The following is a 25,523-nucleotide window of genomic DNA, read 5'->3' on the forward strand; positions in this document are numbered from 1 at the left end:
TTGAAACCTACTTGGGTGTCCCACTTCTTTTGCATAAGACCTCTGATGTAACATCTAATGACAGGTTTGTAATCGCAGTATGGAATTAAAAGTGGTGTCACATATTTATTGAGTGCTGTTTCAGATGCAGCATCAGCCATTGTGTTACCAATGATTCTAACATGGCTCGGTAACCAACAGAGACACTATACTAACAACAAAAGTTCCTGTGACATTGAATAAGATTAAATGCAAAGTTATGTTTTTTACCAAATCTGAAACAATTTCTGTTTGCAACAGATAAAAGACTCCTGTGAGTGCTCAAATGGTTTAATTTGCCATACTGACTTCAGAAAATGCGTGATTTCATACCAAAAAAATGAGCATGCCAAAATGTCAATTTACAAATCAATAGCGTGTGTGTCCACCTCTGGTTGCGATGCAAGCAACACATCTTCGTCTCATGGAATGGACCAGGCGTCGCACAGAGTCCTGTGGGATATCTGTCCATATCTGCTGGAGCATGTTTCGAAGTTCCTGGAGTGTCTGTGGAACACGTGGTTGACGCCGCCGATCCATCTCATCCCACATGTGCTCGATTGGTGAGAGACGGAAAAACGGTAGAACAACAGGGCCGATGATCTCGTCGCGGTAGCGCTGTCCATTGAGATTTCCCTCTACCACTATCAAACGGGTCCTCTGTCTTGCTGTAACCACATCCCATACTATAACGCTTCCGCACTCGAACCGATCTTCTTCCATGACACAATGATTGACGTAACGTTCACCTCGACGTCGGTACACTCGAATCCGTCCATCGCTGTGGCTGAGGTGAAAACGAGACTCGTCAGTGAATAGAACTTGTCCCCACTGCATGGCCGTCCAGCGTAGACGCTGTCTGCACTACTGTAGACGTGCTTGACGGTGGTTTCCTGTCAAAATGGGACGTCTGGCGGGTCTTCTGGCGACAATCCCTGCACATCTGAGGCAACGACGTACGGTTTGTGAAGATATTCGTTGAAGGCCAGGATTGCTTCTTGCAGTCACTGTTGCTGGCTTGAATCTATTTCGTAGGTGTGTTGTTCGAATCCAGTTGTCTAGTCGATGTATGGTTACGCGTGGCCTGCCGCTCCGAAGATGGTCTCTGCATTCGTCTGTTGCCAACGTTGCCATAAACACCAAATGGTGTTTCTGTGGACGTTAAATTGTCTTGCAACATCACGTTGACTCGATCCTGCTTCAAGCATACCGATGGCCCGCAGACGCACATTTTCGGACAGGCGTGGCATTTCGTAATGTTAAATAATTGCGTAATTGTTTTGTTTTTTTGAGTGGTTGTTGTCAGCATGATCCCGTTAACGCACATGTTTTTAAACCCATTCTTGGGTAGTGAAATGCATGGGTCTTGGAATGCATGCTTTTCTGTAGCAGTTGCGTTTTTGTGACTTGATTCCAGACATGTACTACAATATTGAAAACTTTTGTTGTTGAGTATATGTCGTATTTGCCAGTAGCAAGATCATAAAACAATTCAAGAATTTCGATTAAAAGTGAAAGTGAAGAAGATAGATTTTTAATAGCTTGAAGGCAAGAAAGTAAGTCTTAAAATATAATAAATTATTTTTTTTCCAAGACAAGAAATAAAACCTTTGACAGAATATTTATTTTTCTACTAAATAGACTGACAGACAAAGTACTGCCTAGTGGGAACCCTGATCTTGATTATAATGGTCAGACAGAGTGGAACGTACTCGGACTTGAAATTGCCTGTCCGTTAAAAATTGTGATATATTCTACACGTAGTGTGAAGTTCTACATGTGACGTAGAGTTCTACATGTGACGTGGAGTTCTACATGTAATGTGATTTCCTTCAAGTAACGTTCTTCTTCATGTAGTTCTACATGTAACGTGTAGTTCTATATGTAATTCTACATGTAACGTGTAGTTCTACATGTAACGTGGAGTTCTACATACAACGTGGTGTCCTTCATGCAAGGTGGTGTCATACAAGTAACATGGTGGTCTACAGGTAACGTAATGACTTACATGTAACGTGATGTCCTACATGTAACCTGTTCTCCTACAAGAAACATGGTGTTCTACATGCAACGAGGTGTTCTACATGTCACGTGGTGTCCTACATGTCACGTGGTGTTCTACATGTCACGTGGTGTTCTACATGTTGTGTGGCATCCTACATCTGATGCGGGTACCACATGTGGCGTCGTGTCCTGCATGTGATGCGGGGTTCCAAAATATGATGCTGGGTTCTACGTTAAACGTGTGACAAGTGTCTCGGAAATGTTTCAGCTGAAGGCCATCCGGAACACATATACTCGCTTACCCGGGGTCCTTATCAAGCAGAATAGCAGCCTGCGACCTCTTCAGAAACTCTATGGCCGTACCATGAACGCAAATATATGTGGTGAAAATAATGATTGATGATTGAGAATAAACTTTGAGCGTTTTGATGTCGACTTCTGATTCACAATGCTTGCTACATGCAGTGATGTCGACTTCTGATTGACAATGCTTGCTACATGCAATGATGTCGACTTCTGATTGACAATGCTTGATACATGCAGTGATGTCGACTTCTGATTCACAATGCTTGCTACATGCAGTGATGTCGACTTCTGATTCACAATGCTTGCTACATGCAGTGATGTCCACTTCTGATTGACAATGCTTGCTACATGCAGTGATGTCGACATCTGATTCACAATGCTTGCTACATGCAGTGATGTCGACTTCTGATTCACAATGCTTGCTACATGCAGTGATGTCGACTTCTGATTGACAATGCTTGCTACATGCAGTGATGTCGACTTCTGATTCACAATGCTTGCTACATGCAGTGATGGTGACTTCTGATTCACAATCCTTGCTACATGCAGTGATGTCGACATCTGATGGACAATGCTTGCTACATGCAGTGATGTCGACTTCTGATTGACAATGCTTGCTACATGCAGTGGTGTAGGCTTCTGATTCACAATGCTTGCTACATGCAGTGATGTCGACTTCTGATTCACAATGCTTGATACATGCAGTGATGTCGACTTCTGATTGACAATGCTTGCTACATGCATTGATGTCGACTTCTGATTGACAATGCTTGCTACATGCAGTGATGTCGACTTCTGATTGACAATGCTTGCTACATGCAGTGATGTCGACTTCTGATTGACAATGCTTGCTACATGCAGTGATGTCGACTTCTGATTGACAATGCTTGCTACATGCAGTGATGTCGACTTCTGATTCACAATGCTTGCTACATGCAGTGATGTCGACTTCTGATTCACAATGCTTGCTACATGCAGTGATGGTGACTTCTGATTCACAATCCTTGCTACATGCAGTGATGTCGACATCTGATGGACAATGCTTGCTACATGCAGTGATGTCGACTTCTGATTGACAATGCTTGCTACATGCAGTGATGTAGGCTTCTGATTAACAATGCTTGCTACATGCAGTGATGTCGACATCTGATGGACAATGCACGCTACATGCAGTGATGTCCACTTCTGATTGACAATGCTTGCTACATGCAGTGATGTCGACTTCTGATGGACAATTCTTGCTACATGCAATGATGTCGAACGTCAAGGGATAAAGGTGTTGATTCCTAAAGTGTCAGATGCTATACATTCGAAGATCAACGTCTAATGGGGTTAATTTCGAACGTGCAAGACGTTTGATTGGAGCTCCTACAAGCTGGACAGCAACTGGATGTCCTCAACAAACTCCACTGGTCAATAACTAGTGCATGTACTTTACAGCTTGAGCAAGGATGTCTCCTACAAAGAGTTCAAAGAGCGTCATACGCCTTTTGCAACATTCAAGGCTTCAGTAAAGCCTTCAAAACGTTTTATGGTAGATATGTGGAGAACGTTTCCAAATTTGACGCTTTAGTGACGAACATGCAATGTCCGATGCAATTCCTTGCTTTGACATGTACCATATGTTCCCATTGGGTGTTTAAGGTGACTATTTGCCTTGCCTTTCGATGTGTTTGTCACGGATGCCACCGGTTGGGCAGGACACACTTACCTTTTTGCGAACACCTGGTATATTCACCATTTAATAGTGATTCATAAACACAAAATTTGCAAAATTATTCTTTCTGTGCACATTGACATATACCCTACCTATATGATTAAAATGGCAATGTGGGGATAATATTCAAAACCAGCTATTTTCGTCCTGTTCATATACACGAAAAACCCTTTCGAAAGGAGATCGAGTTTTTTTCAAAAGTAACAAATGACGGCTCTGTTAAGGAAACATCCAGGGGAAGCCGTTGTCTGGCATTTATGATGCAAACCCATCAGCAAATTCCGCTACAACATGCACATTCATGTATATTACTTGACAAATAGCTAAAAAGTTAACTTTTTAAAGTTAAAATTGCGGACACAATCCATTTGTCAGTGACATGTGTCTCTAAAAACGTGCATTTATGTTAGAATAATGTAAATGCGTGTTACCCTAAAGATATTCCGTGTGCAGATGAGCATATGCAAGCACAATAAATGAAACATTATGAAATTTATGAAGGCTTAAATGAATTTGGTACAACGGATTTCAGAAAGTAAGCGGTATAATTTTCGAAATGTATAAACAGAAGGTAAGGGTGTCTTACCATCCACGACTAACATCCTTCTTCATGAGCTAGGCTGTAGATCTATGTTGTACTGGTGTCTCACCAACCGTGAATAACACCCTTTTCTGACTCTTATGGTTAACACATTTTACCCATCATGCACCTTTTCTGACTCTTATGGTTAACACATTATACCCATCATGCACCCCTGTATGACCTTCTGGTGAATACACTTTAACCATCATGCACCCGTGTCTGACACTTATGGTCAATACACTTTACACATCATGCACCCCTGTCTGACACCCATGGTCAATACACTTTACACATCATGCACCTCTTTCTGACACTTATGGTCAACACACTTTACCCATCATGCACCCCTGTCTGATACTTATGGTCAACACACTTAACCCATCATGCACCCCTGTATGTCACTTATGGTCAACACACTTAATCCCATCATGCACCCCTGTATGACCTTCTGGTGAATACACTTTAACCATCATGCACCCGTGTCTGACACTTATGGTCAACACATTTTAACCATCATGCACCCCTGTCTGACACCCATGGTCAATACACTTTACACATCATGCACCTCTTTCTGACACTTATGGTCAACACACTTTACCCATCATGCACCCATGTATGGCTTTTCTGGTGAATACACTTTACCCATCATGCACCCGTGTCTGACACTTATGGTCAACACATTTTAACCATCATGCAACCCTGTATGACTTTTATGGTCAGTACATTTTACCCATCATGCCACCTGTCTGACATTTATAGTCAACACACTTAATCTCATCATGCAACCCTGTATGACTTTTATGGTCAGTACATTTTACCCATCATGCACCTCTTTCTGACATTTATGGTCAACACACTTAATACCATCATGGTCCCCTGTATGACTTTTCTGGTCAATACACTTTACTCATCATGTACCTCTTTCTGACTCTTATGGTCAACACACTTAATCAAATCATGCACCCCTTTCTGACTCTTATGGTCAACACACTTAATCCAATCATGCACCCCTTTCTGACTCTTATGGTCAACACACTTAATCCAATCATGCACCCCTTTCTGACTCTTATGGTCAACACACTTAATCCAATCATGCACCCCTTTCTGACTCTTATGGTCAACACACTTAATCCAATCATGCACCCCTTTCTGACTCTTATGGTCAACACACTTAATCCAATCATGCACCCCTTTCTGACTCTTATGGTCAACACACTTAATCCAATCATGCACCCCTTTCTGACTCTTATGGTCAACACACTTTACCCATCATGCACCTCTTTCTGACACTTATGGTCAACACACTTTACCCATCATGCACCTCTTTCTGACACTTATGGTAAATACACTTTACCCAGGATGCACCTCTTTACGACACTTATGGTCAATACACTTTACACATCATGCACCCTGTCTGACACTTATGGTAAATACACTTTACCCATGATGCACCCCTATCTGACACGCATGGACTTTACACGTTACCCATCATGCACCTCTTTCTTACACTTTTGGTCAACACACTTAATCCCATCATGCACCCTGTCTGACACTTATGGTCAGTACACTTTACCCATCATGCACCCTATCTGACACTTATGGTAAATACACTTTACCCATCATGCATCCTGTCTGATACTTATGGTCAATACACTTTCCCCGTCATGCACCTCTTTCTGACACTTATGGTCAGTACACTTTACCCATCATGCACCCTGTCTGACACTTATGGTCAATGCACTTTACCCACCATGCACCCTGTCTGACACTTATAGTCAATACACTTTACTCATCATGTACCTCTTTCTGACACTTATGGTCAACACACTTTACACATCATGCACCCTGTCTGACACTTATGTTCAATACACTTTACCCATCATGCACCCTATCTGACACTTATGGTCAATACACTTTACCCATCATGCACCCCTTTCTGACACTTATGGTCAATGCACTTTACCCACCATGCACCCTGTCTGACACTTATAGTCAATACACTTAACCCATCATGCATCCTGTCTGACACTTATGGTCAATGCACTTTACCCATCATGCACCCTGTCTGACACTTATAGTCAATACACTTTACTCATCATGTACCTCTTTCTGACACTTATGGTCAACACACTTTACCCATCATGCACCCCTGTCTGATACTTATAGTCAATACACTTTACCCATCATGCACCCTGTCTGACACTTATAGTCAATACACTTTACCCATCATGTACCTCTTTCTGATACTTATGGTCAATACACTTTACCCATCATGCATCCTGTCTGACACTTATGGCCAATACACTTTACCTACCATGCACCCTGTCTGACACTTATAGTCAATACACTTTACCCATCATGCACCTCTTTCTGACACTTATGGTCAACACACTTTACCCATCATGCACCCTGTCTGACACTTATGGTCAACACACTTTACCCACCATGCACCCTGTCTGATACTTATGGTCAATACACTTTACCTACCATGCACCCTGTCTGACACTTATAGTCAATACACTTTACCCATCAGGCACCTCTTTCTGACACTTATGGTCAACACACTTTACCCATCATGCACCTCTTTCTGACACTTATGGTCAACACACTTTACCCATCATGCACCTCTTTCTGACACTTATGGTCAACACACTTTACCCATCATGCACCTCTTTCTGACACTTATGGTCAACACACTTTACCCATCATGCACCTCTTTCTGACACTTTTGGTCAGTACACTTTACCCATCATGTACCTCTTTCTGACACTTTTGGTCAGTACACTTTACCCATCATGCACCCCTGTATGACTTTTGTGGTCAATACACTTTACCCATCATGCACCTCTTTCTGACACTTATGGTCAACACATTTAATCCCATCATGGTCCCCTGTATGACTTTTCTGGTCAATACACTTTAGTCATCATGTACCTCTTTCTGACACTTGTGGTCAATACACTTTACCCATCATGCACCCTGACTGACACTTATGGTTAACACACTTTACCAATCATGCATCCCTGTTTGACTTTTCTGGTCAATACACTTTACCCATCAAGCACCTCTTTCAGACGCTTATGGTCACACTTTACCAACTTCATCGTCATCAAACTTCATTTACCATCTATAGAATGAAAGAAGACATGTTTGATTAATGGAAATCAGTCTAGATAAAGCGCTAGCACCAGTGGATATTATCTTCGTAACTAACGTAAAATATCGTTACGCATTGTAAATATATCTACCTGAATCTTTGTATTATGAAGAAACATTGACAAAAGATAATCCACGCTTAAACTCGGATTGTGAGTGAGTGAGTTTGGTTTTACGCCGCTTTTAGCAATATTCCAGCAATATCACGGCGGGGGACACCAGAAATGGGCTTCACACATTGTACCCATGTCGGGAATCGAACCCGGGTCTTCGGCGTGACGAGCGAACGCTTTAACCACTTGGCTACCCGACAGCCCTAAAACTCGGATTGAACAGTTTATACGCTATAGGATGTCGTGGTAGCTTAATGTGGGAGCAAAGACAAGATTGAAACCCACGAACATGCATGTGTTGCTGTCAAATCAGGGTTGTTGTTTTTTCACAGTACCACCCCTCCCCCTCCTCTTTCCACACATAACTGTCCCCTTTGCACATATTAGTGATGTGACCTTAACACTCTTACATACATGTATATTGAAGGGGATTTGGGATTAGGGTGTCAGCGGGTTACCTCCATATGGCGTGTGTGAAGCCAGCCTATTTCAGGAGGCCCCGCCGAATGGGTGGAATGTGACTTATTCACTCACATGTATTGAAAGAAGACTCACCAATAACAAAATTTACGTTCTTGTTTCCTATTAAAAAAGTGATTGCTTTAAGTACAATTAGATATTGCTCGCGGTCGTGATATTACTGGAACAATACAAAAATAGTGTACCCACTGATTCACTTCCTGAAATGATTTAACATGCAAATATAAAAAATAAATTCACTTTTAATTACAAATAAGCACCATATATCACTAGACATGCTTCATATAAACACGTATATACTCCAATCAAAATTGCAGAAAGCATGCGAAAATCAAGTAATCTCATAATTAATAGCATAGTTCTTCCATTGCATAGCTATGTCCTGTTTACAGTCAGTGCCTGTCACAGTCCGTTAGAAAGCAGATAAAGTTTGATCGGAATATTTTGTAGGGGTATTAATCCACTTCTACCTGACTTCTTATAGGATATAAATTCAATGCCTAAAGTCCCAGCATACTGATAAATCTAGCTCTTGCAATTAATGTAGGGAAATGTAATAATATAAAGTTCACATCCTGTTTTGTAATGAGATATTGTCTCTTATAAATTATTTTTAAGATTTGGGACAGTGAATACATATTGTAATAAAACGAGTAAAAGTCTATTAGTGTTATATATAAGTAGACGAAATCTTGAATAACATGGCTAACATAATACATGTAATATAATCATCATACAATTCACCCCATTTACCTTGACTTCTTATAGGATTTAAATTCAATGCCTAAAATCACAGCAACCTAATAAACCTAGCTCTTGCCATTAATGTAGGGAAATGTGATAAAATACCAGTAAAATTTCGGAAATATCGGGAGCACTAGTCTTTGCATCCTGTTTTGGACTGAGATAGTGTCTCTTATAAATTATTTTAAAGATCTAGGACAGTGTATGCATATTGTAATAAAACGAGTATAAGCCTATAAGTGTTATATATAAGTAAATTAATTCTTGAATGACATGGCTAACATTATACATGTAATATAAGTAGATGAATTCTTGAATAACATGGCTAACATAATACATGTAATATAAGTAAATGAATTCTTGTATAACACGGCTAACATAATATATGTAATATGAGTAGATGAATTCTTGAATAACATGGCTAACATAATACATGCAATATAAGTAGATGAATTCTTGAATGACATGGCTAACATAATACATGCAATATAAGTAGATGAATTTTTGAATAACATGGCTAACATAATACATGTAATATAAGTAAATGAATTCTTGAATAACATGGCTAACATAATACAGGCAATATAAGTAGATGAATTCTTATATAACATGGCTAACATAATTCATGTAATATAAGTTAATGAATTCTTGTATAACATGGCTAACATAATTCATGTAATATAAGTAGATGAATTCTTGAATAACATGGCTAACATAATACATGTAATATGGCTAACATAATACATGTAATATAAGTAGAAGAATTCTTGAATAACATGGCTAACATAATACATGCAATATAAGTAGATGAATTCTTGAATAACATGGCTAACATAATACATGTAATATAAGTAAATGAATTCTTGTATAACATGGCTAACATAATTCATGTAATATAAGAAGTTGAATTCTTGAATAACATGGCTAACATAATACATGTAATATAATCATCATACAATTCATCCCATTTACCTTGACTTCTTATAGGATTTAAATTCAATGCCTATTATCCCAGCATACTGAAAAATCTAGGTCTTGCAATTAATGTAGGGAAATGTGATAAAATACTTGTAAAATTTCGAAATATCGGGAGCACTAGCATTTGCATCCTGTTTTGTACTGAGATAGTGTCTCTTATAAATTATTTTTAAGATTTGGGACAGTGTATACATATTGTAATAAAACGAGTATAAGTCTATAAGTGTTATATATAGCTAGATGAATTCGTGAATAACATGGCTAACATAATACATGTGATATAATCATCACACAATTTCTTTGTGTAATAAACCACCTCCGTGGTATAGTGGTTGAGCGTCCGCCCGGAGAGCGGAAGGTTCGATCCCCGGCCGTGTCATACCAAACGACTTGTTACGCTGCTTGGAGCTTGCCATTAAGGGACTAAATCAAGAAGTGGTCGGCTAGGGGTCAGTATGCTGTGTCTGAGTGTGGTATCCATGTTAAACTGCGGCATCGTATCTCAGTGGGCTAGCACTATAAAATCAGCGTTAGTCCGGACTATCACAAGCAGCCACACACAAAGACACGCACGCACACACACACACGTACTTGCACGTCGCTATATAAAGTGCAATAATCTTGTAACGCGACGTTAAAACCCCTTTCATCGCACCTCGCCTCTTAGCGTATTAAACGTTGTGATAGCTTTACTTTAATGGCAATATCGACAATGATGCTTTGATATTGATATACCAAAGCCGGAGATGGACCAGTCATTATCATACTTTGCTCAGTATTGAGGGAGAATTGCTCAAAGACTATTTAGCTTAACATATTAAAGCTGCACTTTTAATCAGGTTTAATATTGCGTAGAATATGGTTGTCAGAGACGTTCAGCCTGAAAAGTAACAGAAGTTTTGCAAATATATATACACTATTTCAACCACTAAAGTGTTATCTGAGCTCTGTTATTTATGTATCAATCTATAATGTGCACAATAGTAAAGAGCTGTAAGACTTCAAAGATTATCTACTATATAAGGCTTATGGATTTTCAAATAGATATATCAAATATATATCATTTAACTCTCTAACAAAGTACTCGATACAAATAATTCAACAAAGAATGATGCACATGGCATAACTATACACAAGACTATACAATGATACAAACATTACTTGCATATAAATGAAATTGATACATGTGTTCCTACGGGAACCAGACGTTGTTCCTGGTGTAGGTTGTGAGGAAAGCGTCGAACTTGATGGCCCGAGGCTGATCGACTCTTTAGGCATCACTGATGAAGATATTAGTCCTAAAGTAGAGATTATGGAAGACACAGGCACTTGTGTACGCGATCCTTCCTTGGAAAATAATGATGTCATGGACCCTTCGATGGAATTTGATGGGAATGTCTGCTCTTCAAAGGATGTTGATCTTTCATCAAAAACTAGGGAAGCTGCAAGGCCTTCGGTGGAAACTGATGATGATGCTTGCCAGTCAGTCAAAACTGGCTCGTCGATTGAAACTGGTAGTACTGTCTGCCACCCACTTGAAAATGATGTTGGAACAGCGTTGGATGTTGATGTTGGCCTTTCAGGTAAAGACATTGATGATAATGACAGCCATTCATTGGAAACCAGTGAAAACGTTGACTCTTTGGTGGGAATTGGCCGGGATGCCCCCCATTCAGTGGAAAGCATTGACGGTTTGGGCGTTATGAATGATGCTGGTGCGAATATCTGCCCTTCAGAGGAGGTTGATCTTTCAATAGGCGATGACAATGACTTTGATCCATTGATAGACACTAATGACAACGTAGACGCTTTGATGGAATTGGATAGGAATTGTTGCTTTTGAGAGGGGGAAAAGGAAACTGTTGCCTTTTCAGTGGAAAACGGTGAATCCATTGGACCATTGATGGAGGGTAAAATCAGCCATTCAGTAGAAACTGAAGGCATTATCCTATCTCCAGGTGAAAATGTTGTTGGTGTTGTACCAAGCGTTCGGTCAGATGTAACTGTAATGTTGACACCAACCTCTACCAAGACATGGACTGATGCATTGAATGCCGGAACACCATCGTCAGTTACTGCTACAGATAGGTTATACAATCCAGTTTGCAGTGGTTCAAGACTTCTGATTTGTCCACTCTGTTGATGGATAGCAAACAAAGATGATTCCATAAGCATGTAACGTAGCACAGTGTCGCGGTCTTCATCCACAGCTTGGACTTTCAAAATGGGACCTGGCTGTTCACCAGAGTAGACAAATATTTGATAGCCATCTTGTTTAAACATTGGCTTGTGTATATTCTTTGGACCGAATACCAGCGAATAAGAGGCTGAGGCAGTTTCGGGTATGTTCCTGTGATGGTCAAATATATGCAAGTAAAACTTATCATGGTAATGAGAAGTCTGCCAGGCATTAGGTCCAACAAGGATACTCTTGCCATCATGTCGGGTCACCTCCAACAGTGTTTCATTCACGCTGTCTCTCGTTTCATTGTTCACCAGGCGCGTGTAGGTATAGTTTGTGTCTGACATATTTCCAAATATTACCGATAGATTTACGAAACTGTATGATCTTGTTCCCACTGTCATAGTCATTTCTAAACTAAATGTCTTAACAGTTGTGGGAAGGACTGTTGCTGAAACGAATCCATTCGAACTATCATAGACAACTTCAGGCAGTTCATCTTCATCTATGACATCATTTACAAGGAAGTCATCTCTTACGTCTTTTGTAGATTCAAGTCTTACCAGATGGACCAGTTCATGATAACCGACGTGCTCCATGATTGACAACTGAGGGTCACCAAGAGGGTTTATGTTCTCAAAGGTAGCTGTGAAATTATAGAACTTTCCTCTAAGGGAGGATGTCAGAAGCCAGCGAGCAGTTTTGGTTTCAAAGGATTCGATATCTCCAAAGTCTATGGACAGAGAGGGCCTGACTGGTTTCTTTTCCAACTGCGCTCCGATGATCTTGAACGAGATCAAGAGTCCCCTTTCATTTTCAATGATCTCTGGCTGAGCAGACGTTATCTTCAGCTGTCTGGCTATACCATATGCCCCATTGGTGACCATGACCGCCAGTGTGAAGGGAACATTTGGCTCCACCACCTCTGAAGTCATCGGGTCATCTCCCTGGACGTATTTCTCATGGAAGTAATTGATGGTGAGGCTGGGATTGGGTTTCACTGTAATGGTGTCAGGTAGCAGATGGATGGTGAAGTTGGAACCATCTACTGTATAGGAAAGGATCCCCCCGACATCATACAGTGTGTCCTCCCTGACTGCTGCTGTGGAGTAGGGAATGATCAACCACTCTGCTGAACCGGACACCTCTGTCTCCAGCCTACCTGTACCATCTACTCCAGTTAGGCCATTTAAAGTTGGGGAACCTGGTCAGAGTAGAATGATTATGTGTTGACATCTTGTTTATTATTATTATTTGTTCATTACACACACGTGTAACAATTGTAAATTTAACTTTTTAATATATTGTTTAAAATGCTGTGAAATAGGTTGGAACAGATCAAAATGGCATAGCATTGACGAACAGAGGTGTGACAATACTCTAAAGGGAGACGTCCCTACACCTGATGTTAATGCCATTTGTAAATTATTTTGGCACTTTTCATTACAGGTGTACACTGTCAATACGGTTTGTGCACCTACCCACTGAAAATTTATCATTTGTAGAAGATGCATCTCCATATGTTGCCCTGATGTTAACGGTGACGCGAATATTGTCCAGGGAAGATTGTTCGCCATTTTCTATCTCTAAGCGGGCATTGAAAGCATCTCTTGTTAGTACTAGTTCCTGTACAATACGCACTCGAACTTTTGCACAGATACCATCGTCCTTGCCATTCTGTAATAATAATAAAAATAAAATATCAAAGCATTTTAGGATTTAAGAACGTCATGAATCAAGAAACACAGTATCAGTACCTTGATGCTACGTGTAATTACCGAACTATGATATCATAATTATATTTCGAGAAGGTAGGGATTTAAGGACCTGAAGAGTAAAAGAAGGTTTGGTTTCATGACCCTTTTGAACACTAGTTTACTTATATCATGTCGGCATAATATGTCAGGAAGCCCAAGGTGGTGCAGGTCTTGGACATGTACACTTAGCTGACAGCTACAAAATACGCGTATGCTATTGAGAAAGGAAGAATAATGATGAGGACAAATCGTAAAATAAAGCCCACGATCATAGAATTAAAGCACTTGAAAAGGGACGCAACTCCGCAGTGCTAATTACGATGCCTTAGACATCTGGACAGCCAGTGTTCCAATGGCCCTAAGACAAAGATCAGTACCACTAACAGTAACAGGGTACAATGTGTTAGTAATTTTAGAAATTGAATAGATTAATTTAGAACTCACCTTCTGTTTCTCCTTTTCTTGAAAGACATCTACGGCATTGTCGAAATCTTCAAATATTGAGTCAAACCCTCTCTAAAATGATTGAAATATAAAGCGTGTACTGTGAATATTCCAATATGAGAGAAAGGTGATGTATTATGTCAAATTTCTATCTTTTAAATACTTGATATGGACAATGAAACAATTATCAAATACGTATTTTTAATTTAATCAATTGTACTTCCTCTTTCACATTTTGCAAAAGTTTCAGATTTCAGAAATAAACATTCAAATACTAATAACCTGTTTTGCATTTTGAGTATCAGTCTTGAACTGCTCAAATCTAGACATTATGACATTGTAAGAAATAGTGTCATCTGTTTGACCCAGTGACGCAAGTGTTCCATCTTCCCAAGCTGTCATTGTTTTGTTCCATCGTAGCAGGAATCTCTCTACAAGCTGACCCCTTGTGGAGTTTAGAGGAGACACAATTGACGCGATCTCACTGGAAGAGAGGGAACTTCCTCCAGCACTATCATCAGCCAGAGCCAGATTGAAGGAATTTCCCCAACTGTTGTCATACACATCAAACCTGAAATAGACAGAAGTAATCTTTCATGTTTAAGTTGTAACATACATGCAATGTACGTTTGTATACACTCATGTTGCTAAAATAATAAAGTTTATCCTTAATCATCATGGCATCTAGCAATCTGGTTGGATAGTTACTGCTTGTAAAGAACCGTACGTAGATCACAATCTAAGAAGTATATAACACATCACCTACAATCAAACAACACTGAAATCGTCAGGATAAACAAAGCATGGGTACTGTCAACTTGAACGTGGGTTTTCGGATTAACCGCGTTCGGACTAATGCCCTTGACTGAGCACCTTTGACTGCGCACTGCACATTTTGAAATGTGAAAGTAAGCTGTTGGAAAGTCGAAGTCATCCCTCTTGTCATGCAGTCTTGTTGAGAGTTTGTGTTCACTCTAATCGTGCAATGTTTATGCATTTATTATGCATTAATTAGACATACAGCACATGACATGTGAATGCTTACAAAATTAAAGTTACCAAAGTCTCCAAAGCTTAGTCCTGAAGTAGACGATATGACTAAAACACCGGACATAATATTTAGATAGATTTTACATATTTTTACATATGTTTCACAACAGCAAAGCTCGCACACATCTTACATACTTTCATGTTTCACAGCAACAAATCTTAGACACGCGTTACATATTTTCATTTTCCCCCACAACAATGATTAGACACATCTTCCATATTAACATGTTTCACAACAGCAAAGAGTACACATCTTACGGATTCTCGTGTCCAAACACCTCCTCCAGCATGACCATGTAGTTCCTGAGAGCTGTGTTTCGTTTCACAACTCCTTGAGTCACCTCTCCATCAGTGTCTCGACGGGATGGGCAGTGTTTGTCCGCTTCATATAAGCATCTAGAGAGTATGAGGACACTACATATATTAACCAGTAGATCACATGTTCCAGTGAGGTAATTAACAGTGTATGAATAGAAACCGTTCGTCAAGTTTTTTGATGTCACACAATCGCCTAAATGCGACTATTTATTCATAATTGGGGAGGCACCTTTGCCGTTTGAGTTATGCATCTAGGGAATATATATATACATTATATATCTATTACCCGTTACATCATATGTTCCACTGAGGTAATTAACTGTTTTAAGTGGTAAGCATTCGTCAAGTTATTTGATGCAAAGAAAGGGACCATATTGGACTTTTTATACATAACAATATCCGGTTTCATGATATCAAGATATATTTCTCTTCCAGAACTAAAATGGCCAAAAGAATTAATATTGTGATAACACAATTCATCCCGATTCAAATATTTGGAACTAAGGTTGTGACAGTAAGACATACGAATAGGCTACATGGCAAAACACAAGCATTAAAATACTTTTGTTATATCATAAAATGTTATCTGCAAGAGGTTTCCATTTCTTTAAGTAATTGAGATTTATGTTTCTTATAATTGCAACAGATTTTTCGACCTTGCAGGCAGGCGATATATCCAGATGAAGCGATAAACGGAGGGTTTTACGTTTTCAAGACTTGATATCAATATGTTTTTTGGCTAACAGTAATATGTGATTATGTAATTTTATATTTTCTTGAAAGTCAAACGGAATGCAGTAACATGAAACATCTCTTGAAGGTATGGGTTAACATCACGTTTAATATAAACACAGAATATACTTTCACCTGGAGATTTACAACAACAAAAAAACAATTTTCAAAGGTATGTTAGATCTATAACTTGCACCACTACCTCCGATATTACGTAATGTTACTGATATATTGTTGAAACGATGCAGCTAGAAATCGAAATGACTGTTCAAAGAACTAAATAATACAAAGATAAGCTAAAATTATAGTCAAAGAACGACTATGTTACAATGCCATGGGACATCCGGTAAAAAGAGAGTGTAGATTGTTTTTACCATGTTTGGTCTGACCAAAACTGAATTCCTAAGATCCAATATTTGTTTTTTTAAAAACCATGATATCAGTAAAATTATGCCTTACTTTATAAGCTGTTCCAGCGTTCCTAAAACCGTAGTAGGTTTTATCGTACACGCGTCTGCAAGTTTGATAATGTCCATGATGTGTCCGAAGAAACTTTTAGGGCCTCCTAGATCCAACATGGCCCCAACACAACTACCTCCAGGGACGAACGGTAGGAGGCAATCCTTTATAAGCGCATTTAAACAGTCACAGGTGAGTGGGGTCACAGGTTTGTATTCTATTGGTGTGATGGCCGGATGTGCAGTGGTGCGTCCACCCAGCGACGTGATTGAGGATCCTCTAGATCCACGGCCTGTAGAGAGTTAAACCAGTGAACACATGGCAACCAACATCAATACTGCTCAGTATGTTGGCTATGTGATTAACAGTTTAAGAGGATGTTGTTTATGCCAAAGGCACACTGATTGGGTGATTGGAAAATGGGCAACGACTATTAATTACAATGAAAAGTGCAAGATTGAAGATGATGGTGGAAGCCAACCATAAACATTCTCCTGAACGTAAAGCATGTAACAATCAATGGATAGAAAATGGTACAAGCCATATGCAACCGTACTGGACTATTGGAAGTTGAAAATGTGACGTTTCACTCTCGAAAAAAAGTAGTTCACGATCAGCAAACAACATCCAGAGAATGACTGGAAAATACACGTAAATGTACACATTAAATATATTTAAAATATGTGCACCCTGGGGATATAAAATATTTTTACCAATTACGTATCCATCATTGTTTCCCGGAGTACCACTTCCGCCACTCCTACAGGGCAAGGGGGGTCGTCCTGGGAGCTCTCTGGTCAGCGTTATATCCTGACCCCCCGTTCTTGTTCCACCACAAAATACATCATACAGCATTTTCAAACCACAACCCGCTGAGCTTCGCTTCACGCATGTCTTCAGTGTAACAGAAACGGGGACAATGATGCTTGTGTTGGCTTCAAGAAATCCAATTGGATCAATATTCTGAGAAAGAAATATTGTTTATAATTAGAGGTTGTGAGGAGAGGTGAAATGGGGCTTAAAGACACATTCAAGATCGTTGCAATTATATAGCGTGTGTGTATGTAACTGCTAGTATTAGTCTAATGCTGATTTTGTAGTGCCAGGCCACTGAGACACTGTGACATGAATACCCCGCTCAAACACAGAGCCGATCAGTTCTTGTTTTTTGCCCTTATTGCCGAAAGCCCATCAGTGTAGGAACAGGTACTATTTTTAACGTCTTGTTGTATGACACGGCCGGGGATTGAACCCCGACTTTCCCCTCTCCGTGTAGACGCTATAAAACTAGACGGAAGCGGTCTTCGTTGTAATGAGAAGATTACATCACTCAAAATTGTCTGAGCTAACTAATAACCTTGATTTATATCATGGAAATGTTTAAGTATGACAAACATTCGTATTACCTGTGTGAAAACAAGAGTGGAATGACTTGGAAGGATGAACCTGACATTGTCTGCCCTGATGAGGCCATGGTTGGTGACGTTGAAGTTGATCACATTTCTCACCCCTGTCTCATAGGGTATGATGTTTACTTTAGCAGGCTCCACTGTCACAACTGGCATGGGTACCTAGAGTATATTCAATTCAACATACATATTTTGGCTTTCAACATACGTTATACATTCGAAGTATGGTACCTGTAACACGATAGATGTTTCTGTGAGACATAAATTGAACACACAATGCCATTTAGAAAGTGATCAAATGTAACAAATGTCATATTTGGGATGACACTTTCTTATTAAAGTACTAAGAATGTGTTTTCCCAAACATAACATTTGTTACATTTGATCACTTTCTAATTGGCATTGTGAGTTCATAGCTTTCGGGCATGGGAGCCATGCCAATTTACACTTGGGTACATAAAGGTCGTGATCAAGACTACCAGTTGTCGGACTTTTATTTTTGCGGAAGCCTCGGTGGCTGAGTGGGTGCCCCACTCTGGTAGCGTGGGTTCGAATCCCAGAGTTTACTCAACCCCAAAAAGTACGAGAATCTGTACTTTACTGAAGAAGTGTTATCCCAAATATAACATTTGTTTCGTGATATAAATTGGCAATAAAAAATCAATGTATGAGAATATATAAAAAAACGTCAACGTCAGACAATACTCCGAAGAAATAAATTCCATTGGGCAAATTAGCGGTGAAAATTATATGCATGGATAACTGAACATCAGTGATGAAAGCAGGTGTTGGCGAAAAAAAGTAAGCATGTCCTGCCCAAAATCACAGAGCAAGTCTGTTTCAAAAACACATCAATCCATCTGAAATTGTCACTTACCTGCGTCTCATATGTGGATTCAAGTGTGACGATGTATTTGTCCTCGAAGGTTGTAGGAGTGACAGTCCAGCTGTATTTCACAGCCACTCTCTGCAGGAAGATGGTGAAGGAGGAGTCTGAGGGCTTTGCGATGATCACGGCCGAGTAGGATCCATGCCCTGGAGCTGATACTGTCAGAGAGTACCGATCCTCACTAGCATCCTCAAACACCACGAACTCTGTAACAGATGTTAGCTCTCTGACAACAATGTAGAGCAATTTGTCTTAATTATTCAAGAATGTTGCACGTAGGTTATATACTTTACACATGGTCATGGATACATTTACCATTACATCTTCATCAATGACCTTGGTGTTTTGGATAGTATTACCAAATTTAACAGGGTTTAATACAACAAAGATGTGTACATAATGAACACAGATAAGAAATGCATTGAGGTGAGGTTGAATGGGGTTTAACGTCGCGTCCAAGATTATTGCGCTTATATAGCGACGTGCATGTACGTATGTGTGTGTGTGTGTGTGTGTGTGTGTGTGTGTGTGTGTGTGTGTGTGTGTGTGTGTGTGTGTGTGTGTGTGTGTGTGTGTGTGTGTGTGTGTGTGTGTGTGTGTGTGTGTGTGTGTGTGTGTGTGTGTGTTGCTGCTTGTACTAGTCCGGACTGATGCCGATTTATAGTGCCAGCTCGCTGAGATACCATGCCGCAGTTTAACATAAATACCCCACTCAGACACAGTATACTGACTCCGAGCCGACCAGTCCTTGTTTATCCTCTTAATGCTGAGCGCCAGACAGGGTAACAACAAGTACCATCTTTAAAGTCTTTTTGTATGACGCGGCTGGGGATCAAACGCTCTACCACTCGACCACGGAGGCGGTTAAATGCATTGAGGGGTATGCCCAATAATACCCACTGTACCACATTTTTAACAAAAAGATACATTTCATTACTTTAGAGGACCTTCATATATTGCAAACATTTTTTGTGGTCCATGGTTTTAAGGGTCAAGGTAAAACCGTATAATAATTGGAACCTGTTTGATTGGTAGTCGTTCGTTGTTGCCTGTAACCTCTTCTAGGGTTCTGTAGTGTCACCACAGCTCCTGATACCAAGGGTTTGCCTGTAGCAAAGTATGTGTACTCATCCTCGACGCGAACTGTGATGTTCAGTGTCTCCTGGGATGTCACATAGAATGTGAAAGGGATACTTGCAGAGAAGAGATCGGAGTTCAGAGCCACGCTGCCAGTGAATTGCCCCAAACTGTCAGCTGCACCGGTCGTGAATGTCAATATCAATATGGCGGTCTCATTTGGTTGAAGGTCAAGGCCATCTGCAGAGTCCAGTGTTGTCTCTGATGAGAATGCAGACATTGTAAGTCTTGATTCAGACGGCATTGCTACTCTGAGGGATTTGGCTGACACTTCACCTTCATTCTTGATATTGATCTGTTAACAAATACAAGTAGATAGATACACGTAAAGAAAAAACAAAGTAACTACGACGTCAAAATACTCTTACATACATACATATACACGGACGGACTCATGCACGCACGCACGCACGCACGCACGCACACGCACACACACACATACATACATAGAGTCAGTATTTTAATACACTTGATCTGTCGGGGGCTCTGTAGTTACCGTAGAAGTAATGTAACAGCACTAGTGAGATAATAATATTCTGTTTAAGAGGTATTTCCTTTGAGGATGAAGGATGAAGTACTGTTGTTCCAAATAATGATAAGTTTACTTGGAGATTCTGTGAGGATAAAAAACAGGTCCAAACCCAGGCTCCACTATTTAAGCATTGGTACCTCGTTGGTAACGGATTTGGGTTGAACACACATGACGTGTGCGTGCGTGCGTGCGTGTGGGAGGGGGGATAGTTGTAATAGTCCGGGCCAATGACGGTTTATATAGTGCAAGCCCGGTCAGAATGCCCACCATGCCCACAGTATAGACACAGTGTACTGACTCCGAGCCGAGCCGTGTCTGTCTGTCTGTCTGTCTGTCTGTCTGTATGTATGTATGTATGTATGTATGTATCTAAGACTACTGTCTAAGAACATTAAAGCACTTTCGTTATGAAAACAACCTGGAACGTTTTCTGTGTTCTTCTCGGGACACTTTCAGACAGGGATGTTGGTGAGAGGACCAAAAAAGGTTTTCGGACATTCAGCTGTAGTCCTACTGTCACTCTGGCCGTTGTTCCATCCGGTGTACTGAACACAATGGCAATAGTTCCACGGAGAGGACTCGAGGCTGTCAGTACTAGATCTATGGACGTATCTTCACCTCTGTTCAAAAATGCGATTATTGAGGTATTGGCTGATGCTATGTTTCCTGTTCGCACAACTGCTGATGATAGTGGCCCACCAGCACCTTCAACCTAGAAATAAAACAAATATTTAACCAAAGGCCCAGAAGCTCTTTGGGGTCAATCAGCCGGATACGGTCACACATCCTAGGACTCCACGTGACTAACGTGACCCGTCGTTTAACGACATTTGAACAAAATTTCAGTTATTTTGCAGTGTGTCAGATTGATGTGGGAGGAAATTCCTACGTGATGTATGTGTATGGTGCTGGGATTCGAACCCACGATCTTAGTTTTCTGGTACGTCTAGGAGACGTAACTTCGCACAGCAAAGCGACAGGGCCAACCGTATGTCCTCATCGATTTGAAAAGATGCCTTAGACCAATATGAACCTGCTTCTTGTTGTGAAAGCACGTTTGTTTTGTGGAAACTGACAGAGACAATAACAATAAATGAACTAATTTCTAAAGTCACGGTGAAAGATGTGTTTTAGTTTTGAGAAAAGTAACCACCTAGCCAATGCCACTTTGATTTTAGAATCATTGGAGCTAACGAAAGACCACTGGAGTTTGAAAAGGATTATAACCCTTTCGGCAAATGCATACATTAATTCACTTATTACACATTATCAATATATCGCATTGTCGCGTTGTCACCTTTTAACGCCTTTTTTACACATTCTGATGGGACGACAATGCCAACGGTTGTCTACTCACTGTGAAAGAGATATTGCTGATAGGATCGACGCCATCATTCTTAAGCGAAGTAATGTCTGGCATCTCCACCACTTCTGTATCTAGGTAGGCCTGTCGGTTCACATATCCAGGCACACACTTCATCCCCAACACACTCCAAGATGTCTGACGAGAGAACCCGGTGTCTGCAGGATGGCGGCCATCCTTAAGGATCAGAAATATGAATGTGCATAACCTTCTATTAAATAAATAAACCGGACATTTATATCAGGTGCTGGATAAAAAAATAGTATATACAATATGCACAGCCTTCTATTAATGTGAACGAAAAGCAAATTTACATGATGTTCTAGCAAAATATCCTTTGCAAGGAAGAATCTTTATATGGTAAATGTAGTTTGATCTGTGTGATCGTGTGAGGGACCATCACATGTAACGAGCAAGCATAAATTTTCTTCCTTTGATTGTCCATGGCGGACTGAATCTCCTATAATTTTCCGATGTTAATTCTACTGTAATCATTTCATTATATTACTCACAACGTCAAACTGTCCGCTGTCCCCAGCCATTGGATAGTACAGTGTTTCGAAGTGCCCTTGATCAGTGGAAGATGTTAAAACAAGCAGACTCTTGGTCTTATCTTTATTCCGTATCCTGTTACAATTAAAAACAGACATGTGATTGAGTGAGTGAATAGGGGTTTAACTCCACTTTAGAGAAACCCAGGATGATGATTATGTTTCGGACAAACCAAGAAAACATATGCATGGCGAACAAGGGACGCAACTCTGCACAATGAATTGTGGCGTGTCAGATCCAGTGATACAGATCACTACTTTGGTGAAACCCCAATCCCCAATAGAGCGCACCAAGATTCGAACAAGGGATGCAACTCCGCAGAGATCTCTTATGAATATGAATATTCTCACATATATGTCGCTTGTATTTAGATGATTGGTTACACATGCCTCTATGAGGTGCCCCTATTATTGATGTACGTTTGTAAGCGGTAAGCGGTATGATCATTTCGATAAGCTAATTACCATATGACACAGCAAATGTGAAGGTATAATTTTCCATTCAGCAATTACATAACACGTTGCAACGTCTATGCACGTACTTGACATCCACAAAGACAATTGATGACTGTCTATTAGCGCTGAAGAAAGTGACATGTCCCTTGATTTGTATGGCTTTTGGAACAGTAAGCACTCCGCTCGGTGTCAAAACATCTATTGTGACGTTGTAGGATAACTTTACTGTCAGGGACAACTGAACCTCCGAGTGTCCAATATAGTTTGAAGCCCTGACAGAGATGTTCAATGGCTGGACATTGGCCACAGCTCTCTCCCACAGGATACGTCCATTGCTGAGGTCAATGGTCATCTCAGATGGGGCTCCAGACAGGTACCAATCGATCGGAACACTGCCCTGTAAACATGACTTAAATTCAATGTGCCAGGTGCTTCTTTGGAATTATGAAATGTAGACATTCAGCGGATGATAAAATTAAAGACCTTATTGTATTTGTGAAATTCAATCTGAAATAAATACAGATGAGATGTAACCAATGTTTAAACAAACTTGCGTCCATCTTAATATTTCGTTAACTGCAATAGTGTTCACTATAAACAAATGACTTGACGTTGATTTTTACATACGCTTCAATTGTGACTGAATTGTTTTAAACAGTTTTTATTTACATTGAAAGGACATTAAACTGCTTCTATTGATTCCCTTACTGCTGTAATCATTTCACAAGCCTCAATGTCATGTACTGCTATATATGTAGGGAATGTAATAGGAAAGTGTAATTTGCGGGTTTCGGTCAATGTGCCTTTAATACATATTTTCACCACCATGATACTGTTAGTATTGACAACTGTGGCTCTAAACAATATGTATAAACTACTCAAAATAAGTTAAAGAACACCTGCAATTGGAAAGATGTGGTCGCCATACCCACCAGTCCTGACAGATTGTCATATTACAAAATCGGGTGTCCCTTAGCTTCTTATGTGTACTACAAATGTATATATACTTATTCCAGCGGTAATTCAGTTTTTTAAGGCCCTTCCTTCTTTGCGATAAGATAACAATCTGTGATACTCTAGGTGTTTTACTGTCCATTGTCGCCAGGTTTTGTATGAGTTTATGAATGTATAACTTGTTTTCTTCTAATCATCATATGGCTGACAAATTGTCGATGTGACTATAAATATTAACTCACCCACATTACACGTGTACACGAAGCAATGTATATGAGGCCACGAGCACATTCATTTACCTTTGTATATAATATATTTAGTCAACAATAAGACCTACCTGGCTCAACACTGGTTGTAACGAAAATGCATCACCTTCAGCAACAACCGGTGTTTGTGCACTAAGGGAGATAATCGGTGCCTTCAACTCGACACTGCAGTTCCTCCCTGACCAGGGCAACAGGCATACACATCCACCATAGAGACAGTGGCCATGAGGAGGATTATCCGTCTTCCCACAGGCTCCAGGCGGACAAACTTCATAGTAGGTGAACTGAGTCTAGAACACAGAGCGTTTAACATCATTATGACCGTGTACAACTCAAGTAAAAAGTGAGTGAGTAAGTATGGTTTTACGCCGCTTTTAGCAACATCCAAGCAATATCAAGGCGGGGGACACCAGAAATGGGCTTCACACATTGTACTCATTGGAATGGAACCGGGGTCTTCGGTGTGACGAGCGAACGCTTTAACCACTAGGCTACCCGACCGCCGCTCAAGTAACTAGCTCATAAGACTTGACTGTATGATACGTACCTGATTTGTGGTAAAGTGTTCCCCGTCAGGAGATATTTCTACACTGATGACGCCTGCTGGATGCTGAGGATGTTTACAAACTATATGTTCTTTGGACAGACGTGTTCCATTCACCACGATGGTGTCAAATCTGCAGAGGAAGATGTTGTTCCCTGTCTCGGGGAAGTTGTGGCCCCAGATATGCACGTCTCTTCCTCCAGTGTCAGGACCGGATCTAGGGATGATGTTCAGCACGTTGATGTATGGAAGACAGGCGGGGCCATAAAACGTCTCAGTGCATGTGTCACATAATTCTCCCGACCAGTTTTCACCAATGCAATGGCATATACCTAATTAAATAACGTATGTCATTACACTATTAAACACAAGTCACACACA

General features: G+C 40.3%; 1 protein-coding gene across 1 annotated transcript in view; it reads right to left on the bottom strand.

Annotated features, from left to right (window-relative positions):
* Nucleotides 1–9,850: 9,850 nt before the first annotated feature.
* Nucleotides 9,851–25,523, bottom strand: part of LOC124134850 — a 55,149-nt gene continuing 39,476 nt past the window's right edge. The window contains exons 14-29 of the mRNA XM_048396857.1: nt 25,146–25,474; nt 24,670–24,888; nt 23,465–23,775; nt 22,884–22,998; nt 22,366–22,548; nt 21,427–21,720; nt 20,360–20,771; nt 19,328–19,545; nt 18,448–18,612; nt 17,755–18,004; nt 17,042–17,333; nt 15,791–15,928; nt 14,765–15,053; nt 14,483–14,554; nt 13,763–13,958; nt 9,851–13,485 (exon numbers count right to left, since the gene is read on the bottom strand). Of these exons, the coding sequence (XP_048252814.1) occupies nt 11,198–13,485; nt 13,763–13,958; nt 14,483–14,554; nt 14,765–15,053; nt 15,791–15,928; nt 17,042–17,333; nt 17,755–18,004; nt 18,448–18,612; nt 19,328–19,545; nt 20,360–20,771; nt 21,427–21,720; nt 22,366–22,548; nt 22,884–22,998; nt 23,465–23,775; nt 24,670–24,888; nt 25,146–25,474 (5,771 nt within the window). The 3' untranslated portion in view covers nt 9,851–11,197. The remainder of the gene's footprint in view (nt 13,486–13,762; nt 13,959–14,482; nt 14,555–14,764; nt 15,054–15,790; nt 15,929–17,041; nt 17,334–17,754; nt 18,005–18,447; nt 18,613–19,327; nt 19,546–20,359; nt 20,772–21,426; nt 21,721–22,365; nt 22,549–22,883; nt 22,999–23,464; nt 23,776–24,669; nt 24,889–25,145; nt 25,475–25,523) is intronic.

This window comes from Haliotis rufescens, unplaced genomic scaffold, assembly GCF_023055435.1.
Source record: "Haliotis rufescens isolate VD_foot unplaced genomic scaffold, xgHalRufe1.0.p SCAF_16, whole genome shotgun sequence".
NCBI classification, from domain to species: Eukaryota; Metazoa; Mollusca; class Gastropoda; order Lepetellida; family Haliotidae; genus Haliotis; species Haliotis rufescens.